At 54.7% G+C, this 26,246-nt stretch overlaps 12 protein-coding genes across 12 annotated transcripts; 4 read left to right on the top strand and 8 right to left on the bottom strand.

Moving 5' to 3' along the window:
- Positions 1-422: 422 nt before the first annotated feature.
- SCP_0601240 (predicted protein) lies at positions 423-1,338 on the top strand (the record flags this gene model as incomplete). The annotated part of the gene is made up of 6 exons (XM_027759258.1): positions 423-492; positions 591-664; positions 728-765; positions 820-904; positions 958-1,232; positions 1,296-1,338. The coding sequence occupies 6 exons, from the start codon at positions 423-425 to the stop codon at positions 1,336-1,338; spliced, it is 585 nt and encodes a 194-aa protein (XP_027615059.1).
- A 457-nt stretch (positions 1,339-1,795) lies between these two features.
- On the bottom strand, positions 1,796-3,087 carry SCP_0601230 (hypothetical protein; the record flags this gene model as incomplete). The annotated part of the gene is made up of 3 exons (XM_027759257.1): positions 1,796-2,721; positions 2,783-2,953; positions 3,006-3,087. The coding sequence occupies 3 exons, from the start codon at positions 3,085-3,087 to the stop codon at positions 1,796-1,798; spliced, it is 1,179 nt and encodes a 392-aa protein (XP_027615058.1).
- A 702-nt stretch (positions 3,088-3,789) lies between these two features.
- SCP_0601220 (hypothetical protein) lies at positions 3,790-4,056 on the bottom strand (the record flags this gene model as incomplete). Its single annotated transcript, XM_027759256.1, has 1 exon — positions 3,790-4,056. One exon carries the CDS (start codon positions 4,054-4,056, stop codon positions 3,790-3,792), a length of 267 nt encoding a protein of 88 aa, XP_027615057.1.
- Positions 4,057-4,354: 298 nt separating this feature from the next.
- Positions 4,355-5,648, bottom strand: SCP_0601210 (hypothetical protein; the record flags this gene model as incomplete). Its single annotated transcript, XM_027759255.1, has 4 exons — positions 4,355-5,071; positions 5,125-5,282; positions 5,344-5,514; positions 5,567-5,648. 4 exons carry the CDS (start codon positions 5,646-5,648, stop codon positions 4,355-4,357), a joined length of 1,128 nt encoding a protein of 375 aa, XP_027615056.1.
- A 1,153-nt stretch (positions 5,649-6,801) lies between these two features.
- On the bottom strand, positions 6,802-7,154 carry SCP_0601200 (hypothetical protein; the record flags this gene model as incomplete). Its single annotated transcript, XM_027759254.1, has 2 exons — positions 6,802-7,038; positions 7,104-7,154. The coding sequence occupies 2 exons, from the start codon at positions 7,152-7,154 to the stop codon at positions 6,802-6,804; spliced, it is 288 nt and encodes a 95-aa protein (XP_027615055.1).
- Positions 7,155-10,161: 3,007 nt separating this feature from the next.
- SCP_0601190 (FAD/NAD-binding domain-containing protein) lies at positions 10,162-12,595 on the top strand (the record flags this gene model as incomplete). The annotated part of the gene is made up of 8 exons (XM_027759253.1): positions 10,162-10,414; positions 10,490-10,677; positions 10,739-10,827; positions 10,877-11,078; positions 11,140-11,277; positions 11,335-11,805; positions 11,873-11,961; positions 12,412-12,595. 8 exons carry the CDS (start codon positions 10,162-10,164, stop codon positions 12,593-12,595), a joined length of 1,614 nt encoding a protein of 537 aa, XP_027615054.1.
- Positions 12,596-13,319: 724 nt separating this feature from the next.
- Positions 13,320-14,064, bottom strand: SCP_0601180 (hypothetical protein; the record flags this gene model as incomplete). Its single annotated transcript, XM_027759252.1, has 2 exons — positions 13,320-13,528; positions 13,608-14,064. The coding sequence occupies 2 exons, from the start codon at positions 14,062-14,064 to the stop codon at positions 13,320-13,322; spliced, it is 666 nt and encodes a 221-aa protein (XP_027615053.1).
- Positions 14,065-15,105: 1,041 nt separating this feature from the next.
- On the bottom strand, positions 15,106-16,098 carry SCP_0601170 (hypothetical protein; the record flags this gene model as incomplete). The annotated part of the gene is made up of 1 exon (XM_027759251.1): positions 15,106-16,098. One exon carries the CDS (start codon positions 16,096-16,098, stop codon positions 15,106-15,108), a length of 993 nt encoding a protein of 330 aa, XP_027615052.1.
- A 2,122-nt stretch (positions 16,099-18,220) lies between these two features.
- Positions 18,221-20,096, top strand: SCP_0601160 (hypothetical protein; the record flags this gene model as incomplete). Its single annotated transcript, XM_027759250.1, has 12 exons — positions 18,221-18,270; positions 18,322-18,356; positions 18,408-18,571; positions 18,942-18,948; positions 19,019-19,113; positions 19,165-19,253; positions 19,298-19,308; positions 19,366-19,506; positions 19,562-19,577; positions 19,629-19,677; positions 19,730-19,761; positions 19,820-20,096. The coding sequence occupies 12 exons, from the start codon at positions 18,221-18,223 to the stop codon at positions 20,094-20,096; spliced, it is 966 nt and encodes a 321-aa protein (XP_027615051.1).
- Positions 20,097-21,218: 1,122 nt separating this feature from the next.
- SCP_0601150 (hypothetical protein) lies at positions 21,219-21,815 on the bottom strand (the record flags this gene model as incomplete). Its single annotated transcript, XM_027759249.1, has 1 exon — positions 21,219-21,815. One exon carries the CDS (start codon positions 21,813-21,815, stop codon positions 21,219-21,221), a length of 597 nt encoding a protein of 198 aa, XP_027615050.1.
- Positions 21,816-22,275: 460 nt separating this feature from the next.
- SCP_0601140 (Alkyltransferase-like protein) lies at positions 22,276-22,881 on the top strand (the record flags this gene model as incomplete). Its single annotated transcript, XM_027759248.1, has 4 exons — positions 22,276-22,302; positions 22,356-22,404; positions 22,461-22,514; positions 22,586-22,881. 4 exons carry the CDS (start codon positions 22,276-22,278, stop codon positions 22,879-22,881), a joined length of 426 nt encoding a protein of 141 aa, XP_027615049.1.
- A 1,368-nt stretch (positions 22,882-24,249) lies between these two features.
- Positions 24,250-25,482, bottom strand: SCP_0601130 (hypothetical protein; the record flags this gene model as incomplete). The annotated part of the gene is made up of 5 exons (XM_027759247.1): positions 24,250-24,396; positions 24,457-24,540; positions 24,598-25,151; positions 25,210-25,260; positions 25,308-25,482. The coding sequence occupies 5 exons, from the start codon at positions 25,480-25,482 to the stop codon at positions 24,250-24,252; spliced, it is 1,011 nt and encodes a 336-aa protein (XP_027615048.1).
- Between the last annotated feature and the right edge of the window lie 764 nt (positions 25,483-26,246).

The following is a 26,246-nucleotide window of genomic DNA, read 5'->3' as shown; positions in this document are numbered from 1 at the left end:
TCGGTGGCCTGCTCTACTTTGTCCTGAAGGAGACGGCCTGAGTAAATCGCGTGCAGAAGAGAAGAATGTTAAGCAAAGGAGTGGCGATGTTAGTTCAAGATCCGTTACGAAAAGTAAAGAGATGCCAGCGCGTGGTGGGAGGGAGGAGGACAGCGCTGAAGTCGAGTCGGAACGCAGATACCGAGCGCAAGGTGCGGCCATTTCGACCACGTGCATTAATGTTAGCAGGACAACTCCATAGTTGGTACTGTATGTGCAAAATTAGGTTGATAATCCTTTTGGGCGCTTGCTTCCAAAACATTCGTGTGACTACTACTACGTCTTGGACATCTGTCATACGCTGTTCTTTGTCTTCCTCACACGAATATCTCTTGATTGAACGACTTCTTCGGAAGCTTATAAAGCCCTTCTGACCACACGGGATGGGAGAAGTTCTTAACGTCCTCGTCGCCGTCGCCGTCATCGTCGTCATCGTCCGCTGGGCAACCTCGAGTACGCGTTCTCTCTCCTTTCTCTGTCTTGTGTCTGTCTTTTGCCGCGCTGTTGGAACATGGGTACTGACTGATGCTGACCGTGGGACTGTATCGTAGGCAAAGATGCGCCAGCAGGCCAGTCACCTGCGTCGGTCTTGGGGTTTCAGCCAAAGACTGTAACTCCAGATATGGTCCGTGTTTTCTGACGGTCTCATCAGGAGCTTGTGTCTAAATCTCCCATGAAATAATGTTAGGTTGACACCGTTCACAACATGTTCCCAGATATTCCCAGGTATGTTCAGCACGCGTCCGACTTCCAAGCTCGCTTATTCGTGTTCTGGGTAAGTGACAACATCCGCTACGATCTGTTGCGCACAGGGAGCGTGCAACGGACGTCAAATACCATTATCGAAAAAGGGTTCCTACCAGCAGTACGTTGCAGCTCGCTGTCCGTGACTCTGTCCCGCACTCATCGTTCGCTCAGCCTCCACAACCATACTATACGCTCTACCCCCGTGCACTTGACCCCGTGCCACGTGCTGACGTCCAAGCCAACCCTGCGGGCGCCTCGCAAGTGAAGGCGAAGGGTGAGAGTCTCATCTCACGTTACAACCTCCAGGAGCGTGTCGCGCTAGCTACTGGTTCATCGCTGTCTGCACCTGAAGAGGCAGGAGGAAAGTCTGTATGGGAGGATAGCCCAGAGAAGAGAGAGGCCAGCCTGAGGGAGCGTAAAGCTCAGATGATTCTGGCCGCGAGGGAGTGAGTGCCTCGTTTCGCCTCGAGGTTTGCTCTGTTCTGCTGACGATACTTTCTTCCTTGTAGGCGACTGTTGGCACAGCAGGCTGCACAGGCCGCTAAATCATGACTAACTGGTCAAGCGATATGTACGTTCTAACGAGGATCCAAAACTGTATAGAATCTACATAAAGAATGAAATGGGGGGTGTGGACGGGTTCCTGTGGTTGAGTGTTCTCCTATACTTGCTGGCTTTGCTTCTACTACTTTCAATACATTCTCCTCATCACAGTTTTGTTAGGTTGGAAGTGCGCTAATTCGATATGCGCCTTGCGCAGGTAGGCTCCACCTTCATGCTGTATGCATGTCTTGCCGAGCAGTCGAAGAATGACTACGGCTCACCGCGCCATCTGAAATTCGCTTTGTTCCAGCCTGCTTTCCCTAATCCGTACCACTCTAAGAAGCATGTCCTCGCTCTCGGTTTATTTTTTCCGGTCTGCACGTCTCGGTAGCATGCTTGCTATGTCTGGTACGTCTTGACCATTACCCTAATACAAGCGCAGCGCACCGTACTAATTACCCGCAGGTTACTGAGATGGAGTATACAACGACAAACTGGGGTCCAACCATTCGTGTATGGTTGTCCCCGTGTACTGCACTCCGCCAACCTTCCCACCAGTAGCAGTCCCGATCCACCTGTAATAGATGGGTGTGTCTGGGAATGTTCCAACGGTAGTCAGGTTGAAACTGTACTGCTCCCCATCCTCCAGCGTGTAGTCCAACAGGAAGCCCTGCGGGACGACGGCGCCAGTGACATTGTCGAAACTGGCGCCGTAAGGCGTGACGGAGTTGAAGTCCACCCTCCGCGAGCCCACTAAGCTGCACTGGTTCTGCACGACCACGCCAGACTCCGCGAGGTAGCCCGTGTTAGCGATGAGCGTCGAGTTGATCGCCTGCATAATCGCGCCGGTGAGGACGTACGGCCCGACCTGCGCCTGGAGCCACTGCCACTGCGAGGCGTAGCCAAAGATGGCCGCGGGGGAGAAGTTGTGGTCGTGGTACCCGTTCCCGATGAACTGCAGCGGCGTGCCGTCGATGAGAAGGTCCACAACGGCCTGTCCGCCGGGGATCGTCACGGCCCAGCCGAACTCTGTAAACAGCGCCGTTTCGGTGGGACTGAGCGACACTCCTGCGGGCACAGCAGTGTCGAAGTAGGGGTCATCGGTGACGTTGCAGGCATAGTGGGGCGACGCGCTGGAGGTCAAGACGATGGATCCAGACATTCCATACTCTGGTGAGTTCAACTCGACCGTGAAGGTGTTTAAGTCGCTGCTCAAGAAGAATTTCCCGGCAGTACCCCATGTACCGTCAACGGCTTGGCCGTCAGTAGTGATGGTCCCGGTGGTCGTTGGAATAGTGACATTATAAGTCGTTCCGTTCGACAAGAATCCGCTGATACTGATAGTGAATTCAGGCTCCATGTTACCGGCAGGAGCGGTGTATAAGACGTTGCCTACCAATTCGGAGCAGTTATGAATACGGTATGCTTCGCCCCAAAAATTCGCGTTACCTACCTTGGTAGAAGACCACTACCACGCTGGACGGTGATTCGTCTCCGACAGGCTCAGAGACTCCCTGGATGTACCACCACTCCGTTTGCGTGTTGCTGGAGTTGGCCGCAAGGTACTGCCCGTCAAAAGGTACGGTATCCTTCACGGGACGGTGGCCATGGAGTGCAGCTGCACCTATCAGAGGTACGTTCAAGGTACAGCCAACATGATGCCGTAGAACACTTACACGCATAGCTCGCCCACAGTGCTGCAACGAAAACGACAGTAGCAGGAACGCGGAACATCGGTGCACCAAGAACGGTGAACATGGGCGAGTGCTGAGGGGGAAGAATGTCATCCAGCAACCTCCTTTAATGCTCCTCGCTCAGAACGCGCATCAATGACAAGCGCTAAGTGGTGCGTTATAATTGTTTGGATGTTATTTGAAACAGATCGACGTGGGTCGAGGTGTCTCATATAGGAGAACCTGCGACTTGTCGGGACCGTTCTACTCAGCAATCCTACATCATGTGGACCGTCTCAAAAGTCGGAGTCGAAGTTCCCGTGGGTGAGTTCACTCTGACTGAACAACATGGGTCAGTGCCATCTCTGATCTAGCCAACGGTGTTCCACGCGCGTTATTTCGGTGGTTCGAAGCAACTGCTGAGGACGAAAAATAGCTTGAGCTTAGGGCGCGTACGTTGTCATCTGCTCAGAACAGAAGTTACACGGGCGCTAGGATTTTCGCCGGGTAATGCACCAGCAATCCAGAGATCAAAATGCTATCATCAGATTGTTCCCGCGCAGTACGTTAACTCCATATATATATGTTCTGTCAACGTCCGTCGGCATGAGGTTTCTCGGTGCATGTGTGTCACACACTGTAATTTACGCATTCCTTCTTATCCCAAAGCAGTAGCAGACCTTCTAAAGAAGGGAATATCTACCATCCATCGCGACGACGCACACATTCCTTCTTCTGCTACCCCTGATCACCGCTACACACGCCTTCCAGATCCCCTGTTCTCCCATCACCAGGCCCCATTCTCTCCTGCACAAGGTACACAACCGGCAGAGCCGTGACCGAGCAAGGTCGCACCCTCGGCGGCGTTTTGGATCGCGAAGGCCCGCGCAGTTCGGGCTGGACGTCGAGGGTCCGAGAGGAGTGGATACATCGGTGGACGTGCGTAAACTCCCTGGTCCATATGTTGTGCGGGCTGACGGGCGGGCGCAGGGAGCACGGTGGTGCACCCGTACGGGGACGCCACGTTCGAGCCGGTGGAGCTCGGGGCGTTCATGTTCGTGTTAGGTCGGAACTGCGCCAATTCGCATTAATTGCGCCTTTCACAGGTGCGCGCCTTCGTGCTGTATGCATGTCTAGCCGAACGGTTGAAGAACGACTACGGCTCATCGCGTCAACTGGAATCCACGTTGCTTCAACCGGTTAAACCTATTCCGTTCCGCTCTGAGAAGTATGCGCTCGTTCTCGAGCTACTTTTTCCGGTCTGCACGTCTCGGTAGCATGCTTGCTATGTCTGGTACGTCTTGACCATTACCCTAATACAAGCGCAGCGCACCGTACTAATTACCCGCAGGTTACTGAGATGGAGTATACAACGACAAACTGGGGTCCAACCATTCGTGTATGGTCGTCCCCGTGTACTCCACTCCGCCAACCTTCCCACCAGTAGCAGTCCCGATCCACCTGTAATAGATGGCCGTGTCTGGGAATGTTCCAACGGTAGTCAGGTTGAAACTGTACTGCTCCCCATCCTCCAGCGTGAAGCCCAACAGGAAGCCCTGCGGGACGACGGCGCCAGTGACATTGTCGAGACTAGCGCCGTAAGGCGTAACGGTGTTGAAGTCCACCGTCCGCGAGCCCTGGAAGCTGCACTGGTTCTGCAAGACCACGCCGGACTCGCTGAGGTAGCCCGTATTGGCGAGGTTCGTCGAGTTGATCGCCTGCATGACCACACCGGCGACGAGGTACGGCCCGAGCTGTGCCTGGACCCAGTACCACTGCGAGGCATAGCCAAAGACGGGCGCGGGGGAGAAGTTGTGGTCGTGGTACCCGTTCCCGGTGAACTGCAGCGGCGTGCCGTCGATGAGAAGGTCCACAACGGCGCGTCCGCCGGGGATCGTCACGGTCCAGCCGAACTCGGTAAACATCATCTTTTCGGTGGGACTGAGCGACACTCCTGTGGGCACGGCGGTGTCGAAGTAGGGGTCATCGGTGACATTGCAAGCATAATGGGGCGACGCGCTGGAGGTCAAGACGATGGATCCAGAGATCCCATACTCTGGTGAGTTCAACTCGACCGTGAAGGTGTTTAAGTCGCTGCTCAAGAGGAATTTCCCGGCAGTACCCCCCATGTACCGTCAACGGCTTGGCCTTCAGTAGTGATGGTGCCGGTAGTCGTTGGAATATTGACATTATAAGCCGTTCCATTCGACAAGAATCCGTCGATACTGATAGTGAATTCAGGCTCCGTGGAACCTGCAGGACTGGTGTATAAGACGTTGCCTACCAGTCCAGAGCAGTTGTCAGAACGATATGCTTCACCCCAAGAACACGCGTTACCTACCTTGGTAGAAGGTCACTGTCACGCTGGAAGGTAATTCGTCACCGACAGGCTCAGAGACTCCCTGGATGTACCACCACTCCGTTTGCGTGTTGCTGGAGTTGGCCGCAAGGTACTGCCCGTCAAAAGGTACGGTATCCTTCACCGAACGGTGGCCATGGAGTGCAGTAGCAGCTGTCAGAGGTACGTTCAAGGTACAGCCACCATGATGCCGTAGAACACTTACACGCATAGCTCGCCCACAGTGCTGCAACGAAAACGACAGTAGCAGGAACGCGGAACATCGGTGCACCAAGAACGGTGAACATGGGCGAGTGCTGATGGGGAAGAGTGCCATGTAGCAACCTCCTTTAATGCTCCTCGCTCAGAACGCGCATCAATGACGAGCGCTAAGTAGTGCGTTATAATTGTTTGGAATGTTATTTGAAACTGATCGACGTAGGTCGGGAAGGTGCCTCATATAGGAGAACTTGCGACTTGTCGGGACCGTTCTACTCCGCAATCCTACATCATGTGGATTGTCTCAAAGTCGGAGTCGAAGTTCCCGTGGGTGAGTGCTCTCTGACTGAACAACATGGGTTACTGCCGTCCGTAATCTAGCCAACGGTGTTCCACGCGTGTTCGTTCTGTGGTCGCCAACAACTACTGAACATGGAAAACAACTCAAGCTCAGGGCGCGCACATGGCAAAGTTGTCATTTGCTCAGCGCAAAGTTACACGGTCGCTAGGATTTTCGCCGGGCAACGCACCGGCAATCCACAGAGATCAAAAGCTATCATCAGATTGTTCCTCCGCGCTACACTTTAACCCCATATGTTGCGTTAACATCCGTCCGCATGAGGTTTCTCGGTGTCCGGGTCACAGGCTATAACTTCGGCATTCCTTCTTATCCCAAAGCAGCAGCAGACCTTCTAAAGAAGGGAATATACGCCATCCACCTCGTGTACCTTGCAAATAAATGGTGGCAGATCTAGCTCTGAGCCTCGCGGAATTTACCCAGGACTCATCACCCCCAATCATCAGGCTACCTGTCTGAGACCGTGCGTGTAAATTTAAACGTCGTATGATTTTGTGCTGAAATAATGCAATATTTGCGAAACTTCTGGTGACAGCGAGTTTGGCAAAATTTTCGAAATCTCCCGCTCTCGTGCTAATAGAAACAATGACTCAACGCATGGGCTTAAGGTCTCTGCCCTCTCCACTCTTCTGCACCGTGCCGAGCGGTGGTCATCCCCAGTGGAAAACGCGTCTTGTGAGATCGCAGCGAGTCGCACGAGGTCGTGGCTGTGACCAGCTGCGACCAGCCGTGAGATTTTGGACTATATGCGATCTTGAGCAAGGCCAGTCGAACGTGGTCGCAGGCTAACACAGTGCCAAGCGGGAGAATTGAGAGACTTCGCACCTACTCGAATATTAAGCTGCTGTATAATAATTGTATTGTCGTGATTTAATACACTGTGACTACACTCGACGTCGTGTGAGTACCCTCGGCGTCGTGCGAGCTCCTGCGACATCGCGCGATCTACTTCGACTTGCTCCGCTCTCGCTCTCGCTCTCGCCCCCGCTCCCGCTCCTGCCCGTATCCCCGCCCGCGCGCCCGCACCCGCGCACCCCTGCCCACACACGCTCGTCATCGTCATCTGAACGAACACGATGTCCATACGCAATAGATGTGGTGGCGAATCTGCGAGAAAGGATCTCATACGCGGAAGATTAGCACAACGTGATCTACACTTGCACGTACAAAAGCAGGCAGTACTTACTACGGTAATCAGCAGCAACTGCGAGTACGGCTGAGGGGATCTCTCGACCATCTGATAAGTAAATTTGAGGACATTTCAGGTGCTTGGGTGCCTGGCACAGAAACTGTCGCCGTACCTCGTCAATAGGGACACATCAGAGGATTACCATCAGGAAGACGAGCACACGTTCACATAGTCCGGATGTGTCGCAATGCGCACCACGCGTGCACCAGAAAGCAAACTTGTTCTCCTGGAACTGCTGCGAGATTAGACAGGGAATGAGATGTAGAACAGTTCGTACTGTGCGGGGTGCGGGCAGCTGTGTGCGCTCGAGCGTGGCATGACCGTCACATTGAGGCAGAGAAGGCTGTTGAGCCACTTCTCGACGGTGTCTTCGGCCGCATATAAAATCGGCATCTCGAGCTTGATCTCGCGCAGTGTGCGCGCTTTCGGCGGTGCCTTGACGATGGGCTTCTTGGAGCTCGAGCTTGCCGCTGCATTGTCTTCGCCCGCGGCGGTGTCTTCAGTAAGCGAGGGGTGGGTGCTCTCATGGAGCCATTGGTGAGCTTGAGTGAGAGCGATCAGCCGGTATAATAAGCATCGTGCTCTGGAAGTCAGAGCGACTGGATGCAGGAGGATAAGAGTGCAGACGTGGTGGTGACATGAGTAAACGAGGAAACGAGTAGATTTAGCTGACTACGGTGACGCATCCATGTCTCTGTCACATGATGAGCTCGGCGTGGGTGCAAAGAGATGATATAAGTACAAGTACACTGGGCACAAGTACAACGTATAATGTATAGCTAATCGAGACATGCGTGCAGGCAAAATTCGACAGATAGCCTTACATCGAGCAAAGTGCAATTCAGATGGGACATGGTACAGGATCGACGCGTCAAATCACAGGATCTCTCGCACGTGTTCGACCGATCTGGTTCGACCTCCTGTGACTCCGTCCGGGGGCCCATGTAACCCAGGTACGGCGGGTCTAAGTAGTCGGTCGACGTCGGTGAATGGTCGATACCGGCTCTTGCATGCTTCGGTTACAACAGGGCTAAGTAGTCGGTCGACGTCGGTGAATGGCCGACACCGGCTCTTGCGCGCCTCGGGAGGGAGGTGCGCGTGGTTACATAGGAATGAAGAGCAGGGACTAAGTCGTTTAATGTGTCGATGGCGGGTATCTCCCAGGATCGGTGAGATAGACATGGTGCGGGCAGTAAAGTCTGGAGAGAAAGAGGGATCAATGAGTGACGTGGATAGCTCGTAAAGGTTGAAACATGCACACACTCGGCCGGTCACACAGAATCGTGGAAGTCGTCTTGTAGGTGAAGAAAGGTTGGTAAATGGGGGTAAACGGGAGAAACGCCTGGCTTTATACTTATGGGGAGGGGCAATCCCTCCAAAGGGAACGGCCGCTTAGTCAGCGAAGCGCCACCGGGAAGGACCCCAGCGCCTACGCCGCCTACGCCACGTACGGTGGCTGAAGCGTTCGTTGACCCTGAAGTGCAAAGTGACCTAGAAGTGCAAGATGCACTCTCCTAGGAATTCTACTTCACCAAAATTCACCAAAAAATCTGTAGTAGTTGAAATTGTCCCTAGCATCTTAGACATATAATTTGAGTGCAAACTTCCATGGGGAACAGTACGTGGTCCACAACTTGCAGGGTGGACGTGACTTAGGCGTGACAATGAAGCGCTGTATTTTGAACTCCGACTAGGGGACAGACAAAGGAACGGCATGTCGGCAATTGTGACGATCTGTGACCGATTGGGCGCTCTTGCTTGCAAATGAGTCTCTTCCTTGCGCAAGTTCTCAAGATGACACAAAATCAAGAAAAAATTACGGGAAGTGTTGAAGGCATGCTTTATATGTTAAATATTATGTAGGAAAAATCCTGGGGTCAAATGGGCTCAGTCTGAATGCATGGCGACAGAAGTGCAAGACACCTTGCACTACAGGGTCAACGATAGTGTACACTTCGAAGCAATCCCTTCAAATTTTAACCAAAATAACATTATAACTTGACTTTGTGATGCTCATAGCACTTGCCCCAAGTCAAATTAAAACAATTGCTCCAGTAGAACACCTCTTAGGATGAGCTTGACTAAGTATCAGAATGTGCGACGCATTTGCGACGTCAACGGCTACACCGCGCCTTTTGTTCCAGTGAGAAAAAGTGGAGCTAATGAGTATGCCGAGGTAACGTTCAACGCAAATTTTTGGATTTCGATGTCCTTCATGCGTTTCTCAGGCTGCTTACACCCATATCTCAACTAACACTGAAAATAATATAATTTGACGTTGAACATTTTCTCGGAATAGCTTCAAAACTCTTATTTATGCACTTAGTCGGATCAGAATTGTGTTGTGGAAGGCAGGAAACGCATCGCACAGGGATTATGCCATCTGCCACTGAACGTCAATAACTGCAAATAAAAATCCGCTTGCAGGGATTGCCCATTGAAGCTTGATAGTCCAAGTCAAGCCGTGATCTTGTGCGTCTTGGTTCGTTCTTGGAATATGCGTTTTTCACTGGGGGTCATCCTTCATCCGTTTCCATCTGTATCTCGCGTTATGCTTCGTCGTTTACTTGTGAACCGAGCTTACCAGAGTTTGAGGACGTCCCGGGCTGACTAAAAGTTGGGATGTACATAAAACGTGCCCGGTCCGTGGGCAGCTCAGAAATGTCATATAGTCTTCTGTCTTACGACGAATAGTCCTCTCACCGACAGTGCGGAGGGGTAAGAAGACCAGCACAAGCACGCTTCGTCCTAGTCTGTTGTTAGAGAAGATGGTACCTTCAGAAGTAAATCCTCCACTGGCGTATTCAGTGAGTATGATCTGCCCGCAGCCCCCGCCCACAAACTCACGCAATGAAAATGCGCTTGAAGAAGCGGGCGAACAACGAGACCTGCCATACAAGGAAACGCACCGTGCACTCAGACCACGCCCAGACGCCGGCGCCAATAGTGCGTGAGTGCGGCACACAACCACGACGCCCATTCCAACAACGACAGTGATACCTATCTCGACACATATAATCAGACTCCTCACGGGCCCGACACCGGCTTTACAACGATGCACACATTCCTTCTTCTGCTCCCGCTGATCACCGCGACACACGCATTCCAGATCCCCTTCTTCTCCCGTCACCAGGCCCCGCTCTCTCCTGCACAAGTCACACAACCCGCGGAGCCGCCGAACAAGATCGCGGTTATTGGAGCGGGCGCGGGCGGGTCGTCAGCGGCGTTCTGGATCGCGAAGGCGCGCGAGCGGTTCGGGCTCGACGTCGAGGTGGACGTGTACGAGCGGAGCGGGTATATCGGCGGACGTGCGTATAATCTCCTCCGGAACGTGGGATGTAATGTGTGCGATTGCGGTGGCTGACGGGTGCGTGCGCGTACAGGGAGCACGGTGGTGCACCCGTACGGGGACGCGGCGTACGAGCCGGTGGAGCTCGGCGCGTCCATCTTCGTGGGTGCGAACAAGATCCTCTGGCGGGCGACGGACGAGTTCGGGCTCGAGCGCATCGACTTTGGTGACGACGACGACGGGGTGATGGGTATCTGGGACGGCGGGGAGTTCGTCGTCGAGGTGCGTTGGCGCTTCCCCCTCGATTGCTTGTTCGCAGAGTTCTCTCAACGCTGCGCTCTAGAACGGCGGAGGCTTCTTCGGCGGGTGGTGGAACACCCTGAAGGCGCTCTGGCGGTATGGCTACCACGCACCGCGGAAAACGCAAGCTCTGTGCGTAGCTCTTTCGTTTGTGTTGACAGCACACTGAGTTGCTGTGCAGCGTCCGATCGATGGTGTCGGACATGCTCACGCTGTACGCACCGGGCACGCCGGGCTTCCCCAACATGACCGCGCTGGCAGACACGCTCGGATGGGCGGGCGTCATCGCGCAGACGACGACGGAGTACTTTGACCTGCAGGGCGTGGACCGCCGGTGGACGCGGGAGGTGATCGACGCCGTCACGCGCGTCAACTACGGGCAGGTGCGCACATCGCCGTTCCGCTCCGCGCGCGCGCTCTGTGCCCCCGCTGATCGTGACGCAGAACGCACACAGGATCCACGCGCTGGAGGGCATGGCGTCCCTCGCGGCGACGGGCGCGACGAGCGTCAAGGGCGGGAACTTCCAGCTCTTCGAGCAGTTCCTTGCGCGGAGCAACGCGTCCGTGCACCTGAACACCTCCGTGCGTCCTCCCCTTCCCTCTTTCCTCCCCGCTTCGTTGCCACTCACCCAGCGCCAGGTGACGAGCCTCGTGCCGACGAAGCACGGCTGGGTGCTCACCAGCAGCAGCAGCAGCAGCAACTCAGACGCAAGCACGGCACAGACGCAGACATACCGCGGCGTCGTGCTCGCCGCGCCGTTCCACACGAGCGCGCTCGCGCTCCCGGCGGCGGTAGCCGCGCTCGTGCCGCCGCAGCCGTACGTGCACCTGCACGTCACGCTGCTGAGCACGCGCACGCCGCGCCCGTCGGCGGCGTACTTTGGGGTCGCGCGCCCGCCGACGGAGGTGCTCACGACGAGCGCGGGGGCGGAGCGGGGGGGCCGCGCGCCCGAGTTCAACTCGCTGACGTACCACGGGCGCGTGCGGCGGCGCGACGGGGAGGAGGCGGTGCCGGAGGAGTGGGTGGTCAAGATATTCTCCCGGGAGCGCGTGGGGGACGCGTGGCTGGAGGGCGTGTTTGGGGATGTGGGGTGGGTGCTGCGGAAGGAGGTGCGTTTGGCGTCGTGTTGGGTGGGTGCGGTCGCTGATGGTTTTCGTTTTTTTTTTTTGGGTGCAGTGGGATGCGTACCCGGTGCTGCGGCCGACGGCGAGGTTCCCGCCGATTAGGCTTGCGAAGGGGCTGTACTACGTGAACGCGTTCGAGCCGTGCGTGTATTTTTTTTTTTGGTCGTGTCTCTCTTCCGGTGTTGGTTGCTGTTCCCCGGTGGTCGTGTTGTTTCTTTCTCCCTTGGCGATGTGCGGGTTTTGCTCCACCTCTGCACGCATGGCGCTCTGACCGCTTCTCAAATTTGTTTTTTTTAATCACACCTGGTGACGAGCATCGCACACCCATTCTTGCCGCTGTTCTAAATGCGCACGCCTCGCGACAGCTCCTCCCCCTGGAGAGCCTGGTGTGTAATTTCTTGCCCTCGTCGCGCGCGCGTCCCTTCGTGCCCTTCGCTCCACATCGCCGCGAGAACTCCCCAACTCACATTTTCTCGCACTTTGCGGAGGAGCGCGTCTCGCGATCGCGCCCCCCTCCCTCTTCTTGCGTTCTCCTTCTCGTTCCGTGCCCCGGTGGATTGTACGCTTGACGCTGACACGCTGCACGCGCAGGTTCATCTCGACGATGGAGACGGAGGCGCTCGCGGCGCGCAACGCGGTGGGGCTGCTGTTGAGCGAGGAGTTTGGCGCGGGGGTGTGTCCCGCGCGTGCTCCCGTTGGCGAGGGCGAGGAGGGCGAGGAGGGCGAGGAGGGGGAGGGCGAAAAGAAGGGGTTCGTGTTTGGGTTTGATTGTTGAGGAGCGGGAGTGGGATGCGTTTTATTTCGCGGTGTGCGGTCGATATCGTATATAGACTATAGTGTGCTTTTGAGTTTTGGCTGGGGTGCGCCTGGTGTGGTTTATGGGGACGAGCCCGGGCGGCACTTGGGTTTTCAGCGGGGTGCTTCGAACGAGCGCTTTTGAACCCGGAGGTATATACGTTGCTCTCTGGACTGGATGCCAAGGGGTGCGGCCGGTGATTTGCGAGGCAGTTCAGCAGCTGGGTCGTATACTGCCTGCGTCGTTCTCACCGCGGACTCGCACGACTGGTATATAACATATAGATACACATGTGCCAGCTGCTGCACGTCCGCGTCCGAATCTGACAGCGCTCACGTCGGTGGGGGGAATCGCAGTCCGATGACGATACCAGTGATGGCACGGCCGGTCCCGGCGTGCAGCAGCGTTCGGGGGGTAAGCTTGAGGAGAGCGGAGAATGCGACAGGCGTGCGCCGCCGTCCACGGGTATATACATCCACGCCTCTGAATTACGCGCACGTACGATAATACACATCCGAGGCCGAGCCTGTTCACAGGCGGGCACGCGTCGTCCCCACGCCCCCGCACTCCGTCCGCCGGGGACGACAGTATCCCGCCCTCTTCCTCCACGCGGGCCTCCACCCAACCCAAGATCCTCGCTCCGAACCAAGAACGCCACTGTAACCCCTACCCTGTATCCTCCGTCCTCCGTCCGCTGTCGCGGCTATAGCTCGCTGACGGCTGCGGGGGCGACGCTGGCGTTCCAGTCGGCGACGAAGCCGGCGACGGCGCCCCAGGCGGAGGCGAGGCGGGGGTCGGGCTCGGCGCCGAGGAGGTAGTAGGCGGCGCGGGCGCGGAGGTAGGTGAGGTGGGCGGGGAGGTAGGCGTACGCTGCGAGGAGGACGAAGAGGAGGGTGGCGTAGGAGATGAGGACTGTGTGGGGGTCAGCAGGAGCGCGCGAGAATAGGGAAAGGTAAGGGGAAGAAGGAAAAAGAGAAGGGAGGAGACTGACGGACGAGGACCTTCTCCCAGGGCTGGATCATGGAGAGGGCAAAGGTGGTCTCGAACCAGAGGCGGCGGCGCCAGAGGAAGGCGGCGGCGGGGGAGCGCGGGGGGCGGTAGGGGAGGCGGAGGCCGAAGAGGACGGCGAGGGTCGAGGGCTCGTGCTTCCACTCTGCGGCGCTGGTGGGGGACGGGACGGGCGCGGCGGTGAAGACGGGCGGGGGCCGGGCGAGCGGGCGGGCGAGCGCGGACATGCTGGCGGGCGCCGGGGGGCTGATGACGCGGGTGAACAGGCGGCGGGGGTCAGTGCGGCGCTGCGACGTGCTGGCTGGAGGGACGTGGTGGATATGGAGTGCGAGGGAGGGTGGCCCGTTTTGAGGCTTGTGCTGGCTTTTGATGTGGGGCAGATCGTGCGCCCACCAATGGGGGAAGTCTGCACCTCGCTGGCAACGCAACACGCGTGCCATGCCGCGGCCGGCCCCGGCGTCACGGCCGCTTCCTCCGTCTTGGCGCACCCGGCCTAGCGAGGACAGAGACGCGCCGGAGCGCCCGTGTGGGTGTCGAGGTTACGCTGCACGCTCTGACACCGCTCACCGTGCTGACCCCGCCACATCATCGTCATCACCGCCTCCGGACTACTTCAGGCTGGGCTCGAGGCCCCATCCTGGATCCTACTTCCAGATCAGGCTTCTCGCATTCCGCCAAGCCGACCCTCGCGCACCCCAAGTACTCTTCCAGCTTCAAGCTCAAGCTTCAACACTCCACTACGCGTCCTCCCACCGTCCCACGCATGATCACTCCAAACGGAAATGCAGACTTGCGAGTTCGCTCCGCATTCGCGTTCGCGTCGCGACCCGTTGGCTCCGCTCTACAAGCCTGCTTCCCCACCTTCCGTCGTTTCCACGGTCCTAACTTACTCTGCTGCGGCTGCGGCTGCGGAGCGTGCTCTCCGCTCTCCCACCGCCCACCAAGTACTGAATCTCGCGCATATGATATCCGACGGTCGGCAGAGGTCACGCACAATGGACGCACAGCACAAAAATATCCCCAAGTCCTTGTTTCGCAAAATCCCTCAAGGAAGGAGCATTTGGGTACATTCAATTTGTCTTCACCTAAATACAAGGTCAGCCGGTGCACTTGTACAGCTTCTCAGTTGATAATGTGCGCTCCGCAGTTAGATCCCCGCTGAGCGCGTCGACTCTTTGCCCCTTGCCTCGGGCTGGTTTGGTCCCCCAGCTCAGACGTCTCTGCGCTCTCGGACTCAGCTCATACGCCGATATTAGACTTTGATATCAGCAAGATATCTCTGCGACACCGGCGGACATAGCGCGCAGTGACTATTCTCGGATATCAACGCTATATTGAAGACGTCCGTCCGACATCCGGATAGGCTCCGGCGGCGTACTCGGTATATGTCCATGTTCGGCGCGCGCCGACGACCCTGCCCTCGTTACCCCCCCGTGCGCAGCTACGATCTGCAAGCCGCCTCCGCCGCAGCGCGCGAGTTCTTAAATATAGGTCCCCGGGCGACGCGTGCCTGCCCATGCGGTATGCACGTTGTGTGTTGTTATTCGCGTGTCGGCCCCCCGCCTATTCGGCGCGCGACCCGGGTCGTCCGAGCTCGGTTCCGCCACCCAGCACGCAATGAGCGAGCGGGGGATCGACACGTGGACTCCCCTCCCTGGTGCTGCACGCCGTACCCGTTCGGTGCTCGCCGCGTGCTCGGTGGAGGGACTGCCCGCACCTCCGCGCGAGAAAGCGCACGCAGGTTGGAATTTGGGTCCGACCGCGTCTCCAGGGTGCGAGGGGATCAGTCCGCCCCCCGTCCCCGCCCGCGGTTTTGAATTTGAAAGAGGTGTGTGCGGCAGGCGTGTGCCGGTGTGGGGTGGCGGGGCGGAGGGCTTGTTCGTCGTCGTCCTTTTTTTCGCGTTTGGGAGGGACGGAGTCGCTTCGGTCGCCGGATGCGGATATCGATTGGGGGCGCGGAATGTATTATTGGGTTGGTCTACGGCTGCGTTCTGGTCGATAGTTGCGGACAGCCGGCGGCGGTCGGTTCGGGTGTGCTCGCTTCTTTGGGTGGGCGTCGGGCCTGGCGTCGACGGACGATCCTTACCATCGTGTTGTGGGTCTGCCGTGATGGGAGTGGCGTCTTCGTGGAGGACGCTGGACTCGGTCTGTCGTGGGTGAATTCTGGAGTGACCGCGGTGGACGGCCGTGGGTCCTCTGCAATGTGCAGTGTGCTGCGTCGAAACTCGACGGATGGGACTGGCGAACCAGCTCTCTCGAGGAGCGGTCAGACTGGGTGTGTAGACTCCAGCCGAGCCTGGGGGTGCGTATATTTCGTTTTGGGTCGAGTCGGGCTGTGTGCTGATCGGCATGTTTATGCGGGCTATAGGGCGTCGAGTCGCAGTGTGCGCAAGCGCCCTGGGGTCGGCGGCAAAGCCGCGCCGTCGCCTTTCGAGCTCGCCACGGGACGAAGTAACGCTTCCCGAGTTCGCCATACTGGACGATCCGATATCGGTATGGGGGGGGGGGGGCCGCTCTGAACTCGGTCGGGCGGCTGCAGGTCCTCTGCCGGTGTGCGGTGTCTGTGCAGTTCGTCTATCCTTCGCGTGTGCGCGCACGTCCCCTGCGACACTGGTGGCGAGAGGTGTTTTTTTCGGTCGTTTCGCTGCCGCTCCTCGCGTTCGTGGGGCCGTGTTCGGCCCGTCCTGTAGAAGTCGAACCTGTATTCAGTACGCGTTCGTCCTCTTGAGGAACGGCCGGACTGGGTTCGCCGCCGCGGGGTGCGTGTAGTTTATATATTTATTTTTTGGATCGAAGACCGGGCTGTGGGTGTCGTCCGGTCACTGCGCGGAGGTTGTTGACAGCGACGAGTTCGACGATTTGACGCTGGATGCTCTGCCCGCATGGATCGTGTTTTTGCCGTGGTTCGAAGTTGTAGCCGGTTTGCTGGTCTTCCTTCCCTTTTTTTTTCCGACTTGTGCGCCTTCCCTTCGTGTGCACGGGTGTGACGTGGCGCGGACGATAAAGTTGGTATTTTTTCGTTGTGAGGGGCGGCTTTTTGTCTTTGGAGATGGTCAAGTATTGTGGGTAGTATATCGGAAGTGTATTTTTTGATTTTTCTTTTTTTTGGGGGGAGGGGGAAGTTCACACCAGCTGCGGCGCTAGCTTAAGCCCTTGCGCATCACTGGTGGTGGTCCGACAAGCACAGAGCCGAGGTGAGCGTGGACCACCTTCCGGAGCTCAGCACCGTATTGACACGCTCCCCATCGGTGAAGCCTACGACTTCCCCGAATTTATTCATTCCACATGCCGTACGCGATCGACCGTGAACGCGGAGGAGTATCAACACTGATTACAGGCCAGAGCTTCTACCCTCTGTCAGAGAGGAAAGACCGTCTTCCGCTACCTAGAGGCTGTATCTATGCGCCTACTTCTGCCATGCGTGCCCGCTCTCCCACCGCGCACCACGCCTCATCGGATATTCGTAGCTCATCGCGCCCTCGTTATCCCGTGCGCAGCTGAGATCTGCGAGCACGTCACAGGCACCTCTCTCGTGCCCTACCTGCTCCGCAGCGCGACGCGCGACTGCGCCTCACACGATTGTCCTATTGGTCCCCCCCCCTGGGTGACAGGTGAGCCCTGTTTGCTGTGGCTGTGGTTGCGTGCCTGCCCGTGCGATGTGTTCGTTCTCGTTCGCGCGTAGCCGCGGCCTGGATCGTCCGAACTCGGTTCCGCCGCTCAGTATCCAGTATTCAGTAGGCGAGGTGGGGGTCGGCACGTGGACGCCCCCCCTCCTTACCGGTGGTGCCGGTCGCTAACTCTGGCCCAAGCCGAGTCGATGTGAGTGTGCTGCGCGGAGGGTGATTGGGGTTGCAAGGCGATATGTCGTTCTGGTCAAAAAGCACACCGCTTTCAACTGGTCTACCGTTGCTGGCCAGCGATGACGTCGCGAATCCTGACCTGCCTCGGTCCCATACTGTGCCAATTCTTTCGCAGATGACGACCGTTCGATATCGTGCAGATGTGCACGCCTTTGAATGGGGTAGTTCCTATGCAACCTCATTCTATAGATGTAGAAAGTAGTACGTATGCTATGTTTCGGTGGCTGCGCATCTGACTCGGTTTCCACATCTTCCAAGTAACATGGAACTTTCCGGATACAAGGTGCTCGCCTGCATTGCCTCCGACGGCTGGGAAACTGATTCTTCTTCTATGACATCTTCTTCTTTGGAATTCGCTGACCGTGCTTTGCATATCAGCGTGCAAAGTTTGTTGGGGGCAGTCAGCAACTTTCCAGTGGCCTGGCTTCTTCATTACCTGGTCTTAGCTTTGTCTCCAAACGTAGACCTCTGATTATCCGCAATTATACGCGGCCACGTGTAAGTCATGATACACCTTCACTTACCTAACAGTTGCAAGGAAGTTTCAAAGGTCAAATCGTCAAGGAGCATGATCGTTGCATATGGTAGCCTCACACCAATACTTTTTTAGATGGGTCCATTGCCCGGATGCTGTGAAGTCAGATAACATCAACACGAGAAGTTACGATCTAGTACAGGTATTTCGAACGGGGATATTATAAGAGCTGTTTGAAAGACCCCTTACCCGTTTGTCCCAATGTCGGCAACGACCTCCAACCAGGACATCATTCTTGATGTATCCCAGGGGTTCGTGGCTTTGCTATATTTGCTTGAACTGAAATATCGATATATTGCCAGAATCGTAGACACTTACTACCTGGCAGCAGCTGCTGGTGAGTGCTCATTGGAGTATACATATTTGTTGAGGCTGCTGATAACCACAGTGCTCATATTACATGACCACATCGTCACCTTCTCCCAAGAGGTGCAGTTCATCTGGGGCAGTAAGATAACGGCATCTACATTACTCTTCCACATGAATCGGTTTTTTGGCCTTGGACATGCACTCGCAACACTGCTGTTCTTGCCGTACTGGGACTGCACTACTGTGGGTTCCCGCCCCGCTTGTCCGCAATTATTTCTCACGTGCTCTCACCATTAAAGCCTATTAAAAGGTCCCCATTCCTGTAAGAGTAGATGGTGAAATCTGACACGAGCACTGTTACAGATGGGAATCTATGTATTATTTTTGGTCAGGTTTCTTCTATCTGATGTCCCTAGTATGGGCAGGTATAAGGCTTTTGCGGCCTTTGATGGTCCTTAAGTCGCGGGAAATGCACTGAACCGAGTGTATTCGGAAGGCAAGTTTTCAGCGAGTAAAGTAAAGACGAAAAACCCATCTACGCGGTTGAGCGCGTATTCAACGCCTCGGCTAACTCCGACGCCTCGACTACTCTATCCTTCTAATATCCTTACAGCAGGTTAGTGCGTCCACCCGACATCCACCCGTGGCGTATAACTTTCCTAAAAATCGGCTGATTTGGCACACTTCTAGCGTTCTCGGCTCTGCGAGTATATGCCCTTTGCCACGACTGGAGACTTGCCCTGTTTGTGCACGTATTGTGCTTAGTTCCTATTGCAATAAATCTGGTATATCACGATGGCCATTCTCTTGAAATTGGTGTTGATGGCTCAGTGCAGGTTCTTGAAATCAGCATTGTGCTGGGGTCTTCTTCGGCTGTCACTCAATGCGAAGTTAAGAGTGCACTATCTCCGGAAACTTCTGACAAGTTAGTAGGCCACTACCTCATATTTCTTGGCATCTGGCTCACAGCACAGGCAGATGTACGTGATCTTGCGAGGTGCCTCGACTTCTGACGAGACGACCACCCCGAACTGCAGTTTTCATCTTGAACCGCGCCTGTCTCATCGTTGCAGATGCCATAGCATTATCTGTCACTTGGATTCAGACCTACAAGCTTCAGAGAAGCGCGGATCAGATCGGTATGAAGACACCGTTGGCTTCTCTTCTTCTTCGCGATGGTAAGTGCTCGAGTTGTATACGTTTCCGTATGTTTCTGACGTCCGCTGTTTCCAGGCACTCTCTACTTCGGGTGTGTATTACACATCTCTCGTGCGACTGTCCATGCTGACGTACCACGTAGTTTATTGGTCGTCCTGAATGCTGCGGACTTGACGTGCTGTTTCGTCGCCGTACGCATTGCTTCCTTCCCCGTCAGCATATGCTCACTTTGCAATTGTACAGACAGAGATCGACATCCCGTACTTCACCATCGCGTGAGTCAACAAGCGGGTCATCTCCGTATACTTCTGATGCAAATTTCTACCCGACCAGACTCAGCAACATCATCATCTCTCGGTTTTTGCTGAACCTTCGCAAGGTCAATCATGACAATGAGTACGGTATGAACGGCACTCGGCCGTCATTCGTCGTTTCTTGTCGGTCCGAGATTCGATTCGCCCCCAGCTTCGTCGGGAGCATGGGAGCATCCTTGAACTTTGGCCCTTTTGACGATACAGAGCCGGCTGCCGATGAGGAGAACGCTGGAGTGGTGGATGTAGGCGGAGACCTTGCAGGCGACCTTGACATCGTAGAGATGCCGCGAGCTTGACCCTTCAAGTAAAGCATTTACAACGAGACATAGCCACCATTTGTGTGCATGATGTCTGTAAGTACGTGGAGTATACAAATAGATGCATTCGGGCTTTTTTGTTTCGGCTGGGTACTGATCGCCAACATTGCAGAGTATTCGGAGACCCTTGGCATGCGCTGTGAGCGTCGAAGTCATCACCTTCGAGCATGGACAAACCAACCCGCACCCCGTAGGCGATCATCTTCAGAACACCCTCTGATAGGTAGTCTGTAATCAAGTTTCTGAATGCGATCGGGCATGTACAACCGCTTCTCAGGAGACAGTGCTCAACAGGTGAGCCGACACTGGTGTCTCCATCCTCCGATCGTCGTGGATCTGCTAGTGTCAGTCATCAATATTGTAGTAGTGTGCGGTAGGTAGGTGGTGGTGTCCGCAGAGTAGCCTGGTCACGAGTAAGTATCACCGAAGAACGTCTAATTAATGGAGAAAACCAACTTTACAATTGGCACATGCAAATTTCATGAAACTAGGAAGATGTGTCCGCCAGTCGCCAGCTAATTTTTCAGGGACGTTCGGTTGGAAGTCACGGTCAAATTTATCTCTTTGGACGTCTTGGAATTTAAGCATTTTGGCCGTCAAAGTCGTCGCACGGACGATCCTCTTGGAAGCAGCCCGTCAGTGAGTCTGGAGGATTTTCTCCACAAGTTCTCAATTGCTCACCGACACGGTGAGCCAGTAAATGTGGCTGCGCAAATGCTCTTCGATGGGATGGGCCTGGGCAAGTCTTGCCACAATGCCGGGTTTGCCGTAGGCATGATATGCACGGTCGGATCGCGTATACCTGTGTACACTGCTCACTACACCGTCCGGAAGATTGACTTTGCGTACAAGGTGCACGCAGTGCCGAGTTCCCATGGCGGTGCAGATTCGTTTTCTCGGGAGATCACACGTAGGCATCTGAAGGAGCTGGGACTGCCAAGGCATCGGGTTGACGGATGCAAAATAAGAGAAACATACATAAAGTGATGATCGTCAAGTAAAAGTCAAGGTCGAGAATGTGTTTATCCAAGTTCAGGCAAACACACCTTCCAGCGCGAACTCCGAAAACTGCAAGTACTTATTCCTACGGTCCAACTGATCTTACTCTTCATCCAAATTCTCTTCTGCCGCCTCCCTTTCTTCCCGCTCCACTTCTGCGAGCATCGTTCTGATTCTGCGAAGACTCTCTTGCATCAACGGGGCCCCAGTTTGGACATCCACATTCCAATGCGTTGCCGGTGCGGTATCCGTAACCCGATCAAGATTGCGCTCTATCGAAAGCGGATCGATGTACCCCGTCTCGCGATCGCACGAGTAGAAAGCGATGCGTGTGCCTAGAGCGCTGACGCTATATAGCACGGGGAGCTTGCACTCGTCCACGAGCGCCTCGAACCACCGCCGCATCTGCAAGTCTGCCTCGACACGGTCTGTCAAGCGCTTAATGTGCACGCCGGGCTTGACGTGCAGGAAGAAGACCGGGCGCCCGTGGTGCTTCACGACGAAGGCGAAATTGGTCGCGGTGGAACTAGTCAAGGATTGTGCGGGCTGCGGGCAGACCTGGAAGTGTTCTTTGGGCGGGAAGAGGTCCATGAGGAGTGTGTTGTATGGGCCGTAGAATTCGTATTCGTCTGCCGTGTCGGGATGGATGCATTTGAACTGCTCGAGGATATACGGCGGCCATTTCGGGGGCGGATCCATGTTGCAGGAATGCTCTTGTAATTGAATGAGCTGCTGAGACTTTCGTCACATTCAGGGCAAGGTTAACGCAGAGATTGTAGGAATAAAGGGTGTTTACTCTTACAGGAATGTCCCAGGGATTCTTCGCTGAGTTGCCGACGTTATTAGAAAATTAGATGTGAAAGTCGACAGTTACGTGGACTCACAAGTTGGTGCCTTTGGGAACCTGTGGTTAGTAGGATCTATATGCCAGATAGAGTCACGGTCGTCACGGTATACGCAGTAGAATCGTGATCGGCGGCAGCGCGATTTCACGTGATCGTGCCATGTTCAGCAAGCGCCAAAAAGTCATTGATCGAACTCGAGCATTCGTGTTGAGCTGCTCTTCGAGCGCTGGCCTACATCCATTCACAGTGAGGCCCAGAGATATCACAATAAAGTTTGTGGTTGTATTTATGTGCTCATAGAGCAGAGAGATTCTATGGACAGCGCTCAATTTCATGAAGCGGTACGTGCGCTCCATTGCGCCTCATAGACCGTCGGATCTAAAGTCTATACGAGGTGTACAATGTCGTCCGCCAGATCCCACAGCAACATGTCACATCATATGGTGCGCAGATATTTTTTTGCGGTTCACCTTGCGGATTATTCATTTGTCTCGCGCAGGACACGTCGCAAAGCTTGTCGGTATGCCCAGGCATGCCCGACATGTAGGTCAAGGTATGGTATGCGCCTAATAACTTTTCCAGCGATCTTTGCATGCCTCACAACCACGATGCACATCATGCTAGCTCTGAAATTTCTCATGCCCGGTGTGCAGCCTCCCATCCCTTGGCACCGCGTCCTCGCCGCCTCTGGCGTGATTTCATCGCGTGGCCCAGAGACGGACGGTGCACAACGCCAGCGGGAAGCGCTCGAGGCGGAGGGCGTTGAGGTCATAGACGGTCGCACGGGGGAGATGAGAGTCGATCTGCGGCGATGGGGCTGGTTCCCGCCTGTGGGCAGTATTGACACCGGTGTGGACGCGGAAGCTGCAGATAACGACGGCGAAAATCACAGCCAACAGGAAAGAGAGGACGAGGATTGATTCTCGGAGCAGATAGTAACTACTACGTAACGAACCTCCTCGAAACAGTACACTGCTGGATCTGCAATAGAGCATAACTGTGGTGGATGCAACGAAACCGCCCAAAGCTGTTAATTAAAGAATAATTCCCGTAGGCAGAGCGGTACTTTACAAGCACTTGGCGTATGACTCCCTGACTTCTCGAAGGGTGCGAATATTGATATCCCAGTCATCCTCCTCGATCGCCTCTCGCTGTTGGGCACAAGGCCGGAGGCCCGCCGACATAGTGCATGAACGCGTACTTTAGATTGCTCCGAGATAGTCATCCCATCGAAGCATTCGCGTACCTCGGCGAAGTCATCCTCGACGATATAGCCGTAGAGCTTGTGCTGCCAGGCTTCGTCGGGGCTGGTTGCTTCGTCGATTCCTCCGTCCAGGAGTCAAGAAAAATTTGTGGGTCGAAGAAACGGGTTCACAGAATATAATTTACTCAGTGAATTCTCGCAACCTACCGCGATGGACATGTCTCTATGATGTGGACAATTTCATAGTGAAACGGGAGATGAGAGGGCGTACCTTTTTGGACAGCTGATGAACCATTTACAACACGTGGAAGAAAAGACCTAGGAAGATAAAAAGAGATCACTTTGGCTTGAAGATTCGCATGAGGAGAACAGTGGATTATACCGAGGGCACATAATGCCAACAAATCCGGCCGCTAGGAACGTTCGGCTGGTAATAAGAATTGGGATGGAGATGTGTCGACGGATCGGTCAGTACGGGACGAATCGTCAACATAGGCTCGTTAACCAGCCTCTAGTATATAGGAAGAAAGAGTCGTTCCTCTATATATCGTCAACGTTGATTTATACCGATGTCACATCAACCCCGTCTTCAACGACTATCCGTCGTAGCCGTAGTTCGCCATATTTCGGGCAAGGGAAAGAGCATACCTTAAACCAACAGGAGAAAGTGCTATCCACGCCGTCCGGGGACATGCGCGCGCGTGACCACGGAATGGTCGAAATGATACAGTATGTTGCTGAGAGCGACGTGCCCATTAATGAAGGGATCGTGCATTCTCGAGCCTGCCATGAGCGCAGCGGTTGCATCAATGTGGACTTACTCTCACTTGGTAACGTTGAACAGTACCCAAGTTTGAGTGGGCGCAGTTTATCCTCCGTCAGTATCTTGCCAAGAAGTGACCGCATCATCTTCAACTATGGACTTCAGACTTGGGGAAGTCGACATGATCATGTGTTGGGCCCGGTGGGGGATACAGAAAGGATGAGAGTAAGTACTAGAATATACAAGTCAACCATAACTGTAGCTGTAAATGGTATACGGATACATGAGCAGCAAGTCCTTCCAAGTAACAGCAATCACACATCACACCATTCCGTAGAACTGTTGGAGGGCTCGGCGACGATCTACAACGCCATGGGGAACAGTGATGTGATAGTGGTTGAGCCAAAGCGTAAGGTCGGACGCAGTCATGTTCTCAATCTGATTGCGATTAGTGAGTGGCTGGTGCCCCTGGACAAACAACACTCGTGAGCGCGCAACAGAATGCAGAAAAGTACACAGCACAGGTACCTGAGGTGCAGTTTGGCCCAAGTCATCACCAATCGGGACCAGCTGCATCTGCACAGAGCTCCGCCCTGCAATAGTATTGGCAACCTGGTTTAGGAAGGCCTATCAGATATGATCAATCAACGAGTGGGCAGCTGCACTCACACGAGCATCCAGACGCATGATGGACACTTGCAGATGATCAATCCTCTGGCCGAGTGTCTGAACGTGGGCATCCATGTTCTGCTGGATTGTTTGGAAGCGGCCGTCAACGTTCTGCTGGAGTGTTTGGAAGCGGCCGTCAACGTTCTGCTGGAGTGTTTGGAAGCGGCCGTCAACGTTCTGCTGGAGTGTTTGGAAGCGGTCGTCAACGTTCTGCTGGAGTGTTTGGAAGCGGCCGTCAACGTTCTGCTGGAGTGTTTGGAAGCGGCCGTCAACGTCCTCCTGGAGTGTTTTGAACCGGCCGTCAACGTCCTCCTGCAGCGTTTTGATGCGGTTGTCGAAGTTGTCGAAGCGTTTGCCAATGTCCTCATCCAGCGTTGTTATGCGTTCATTGAGACTCGTATTGTTTGTGCCCATTGTTTCGATAATGACCTGTAGCTGTTGGCTAATCTTCTGGAACACTCTGTCAGCCACACCGTCTACAGCCTCCACCGCATGCTGCTCAAACTGTCGCGTCACCACACCATCTATCTCCTGGTGCATGGCTCTTAAACCGGCTGTGGAACGGGTGCTAAGTTCCAGAATTAATGCAATGCGCAATGGTGTGGCACATACCAATTTTGTCAACGAACATCACAGCCTGCTCGGCCTGACCCTTCACGGCAGCTATGGAATAATGAGTGGCAAACTTAGACAGAACGGTTGATAGTTACCCTTTGACGAGTCATCTTTGAATTTGTTGAGGACAATGTTCTGGTATGTCACCGCAAGCATGTGTTGCTCTGGAGTTGCTGGAATAGTGATGCCATTTAGCGGCAAGGCCTGCAGAATGCGCGTCTCGGAGTCGGTAGCAATGGGACTGGAGGGTATAGCCACGCGCTCTGGCATTTCTGCTGTAAGTAACTAAAGCCGAGGAGTACGGGACTAAAGCGAGAACCGAACATTGATTCCAGAGGAGGTCACGTGCTCCCGGGACGGGTTGTCCGAGGTTTGTCTGATGTCTCCTTTCATCTCACATCCTGTAATATTGTCGACACGAGAGCGGCTGCATGTGTCTTCCACCGAAGTTGCAGAATACTTACTTTTGTAGACATTTGGCAATCTGGAACCTTGAAAGCCACGACTCCACAGGAAGCATTACCACTTTTATCCATTGGAAATAACCTGGCAAAAAGCATGGAAATCAATAATATATTTTCAGAGGAAAAACCTCGAGAAAAAAGTGAGAAAAGAACAAAACATTCTCACGGTTTTTCCCATGGAAATAAGTTGCCTACCATATCAGGCAACTGGACATGCCAGGACATGCCAAATCCCGGACAAAATTACCATATTTGGCGACCAACTTATTTCCAGTGGAAAAACTGCGGAAATGCTTTGTTCTTTTTAAACATTTTTTCCTCATGTTTTTCCCGCAGTACAACTTTATTGATTTCCACACATTTTTCCAAGTTATTTCCTCGGGAAAAAAAGGGTTATGCGTCCTGTGCTCGGAGTTGTGCTCGGAGTTGTTGGCGCCAAAATACTCTCCTTCCTTTCACAGGACGCATAACCCTTTTTTTCCCGAGGAAATAACTTGGAAAAATGTGTGGAAATCAATAAAGTTATACTGCAGGAAAAACATGAGGAAAAAATGTTTAAAAAGAACAAAG

The sequence above is a fragment of the Sparassis crispa genome (genome assembly GCF_003851025.1).
Source record: "Sparassis crispa DNA, contig_000005F, whole genome shotgun sequence".
Lineage (NCBI taxonomy): Eukaryota > Fungi > Basidiomycota > Agaricomycetes > Polyporales > Sparassidaceae > Sparassis > Sparassis crispa.
Note: the sequence above shows the minus strand (reverse complement) of the source record. Positions and strands in the feature narration are given on the sequence as shown.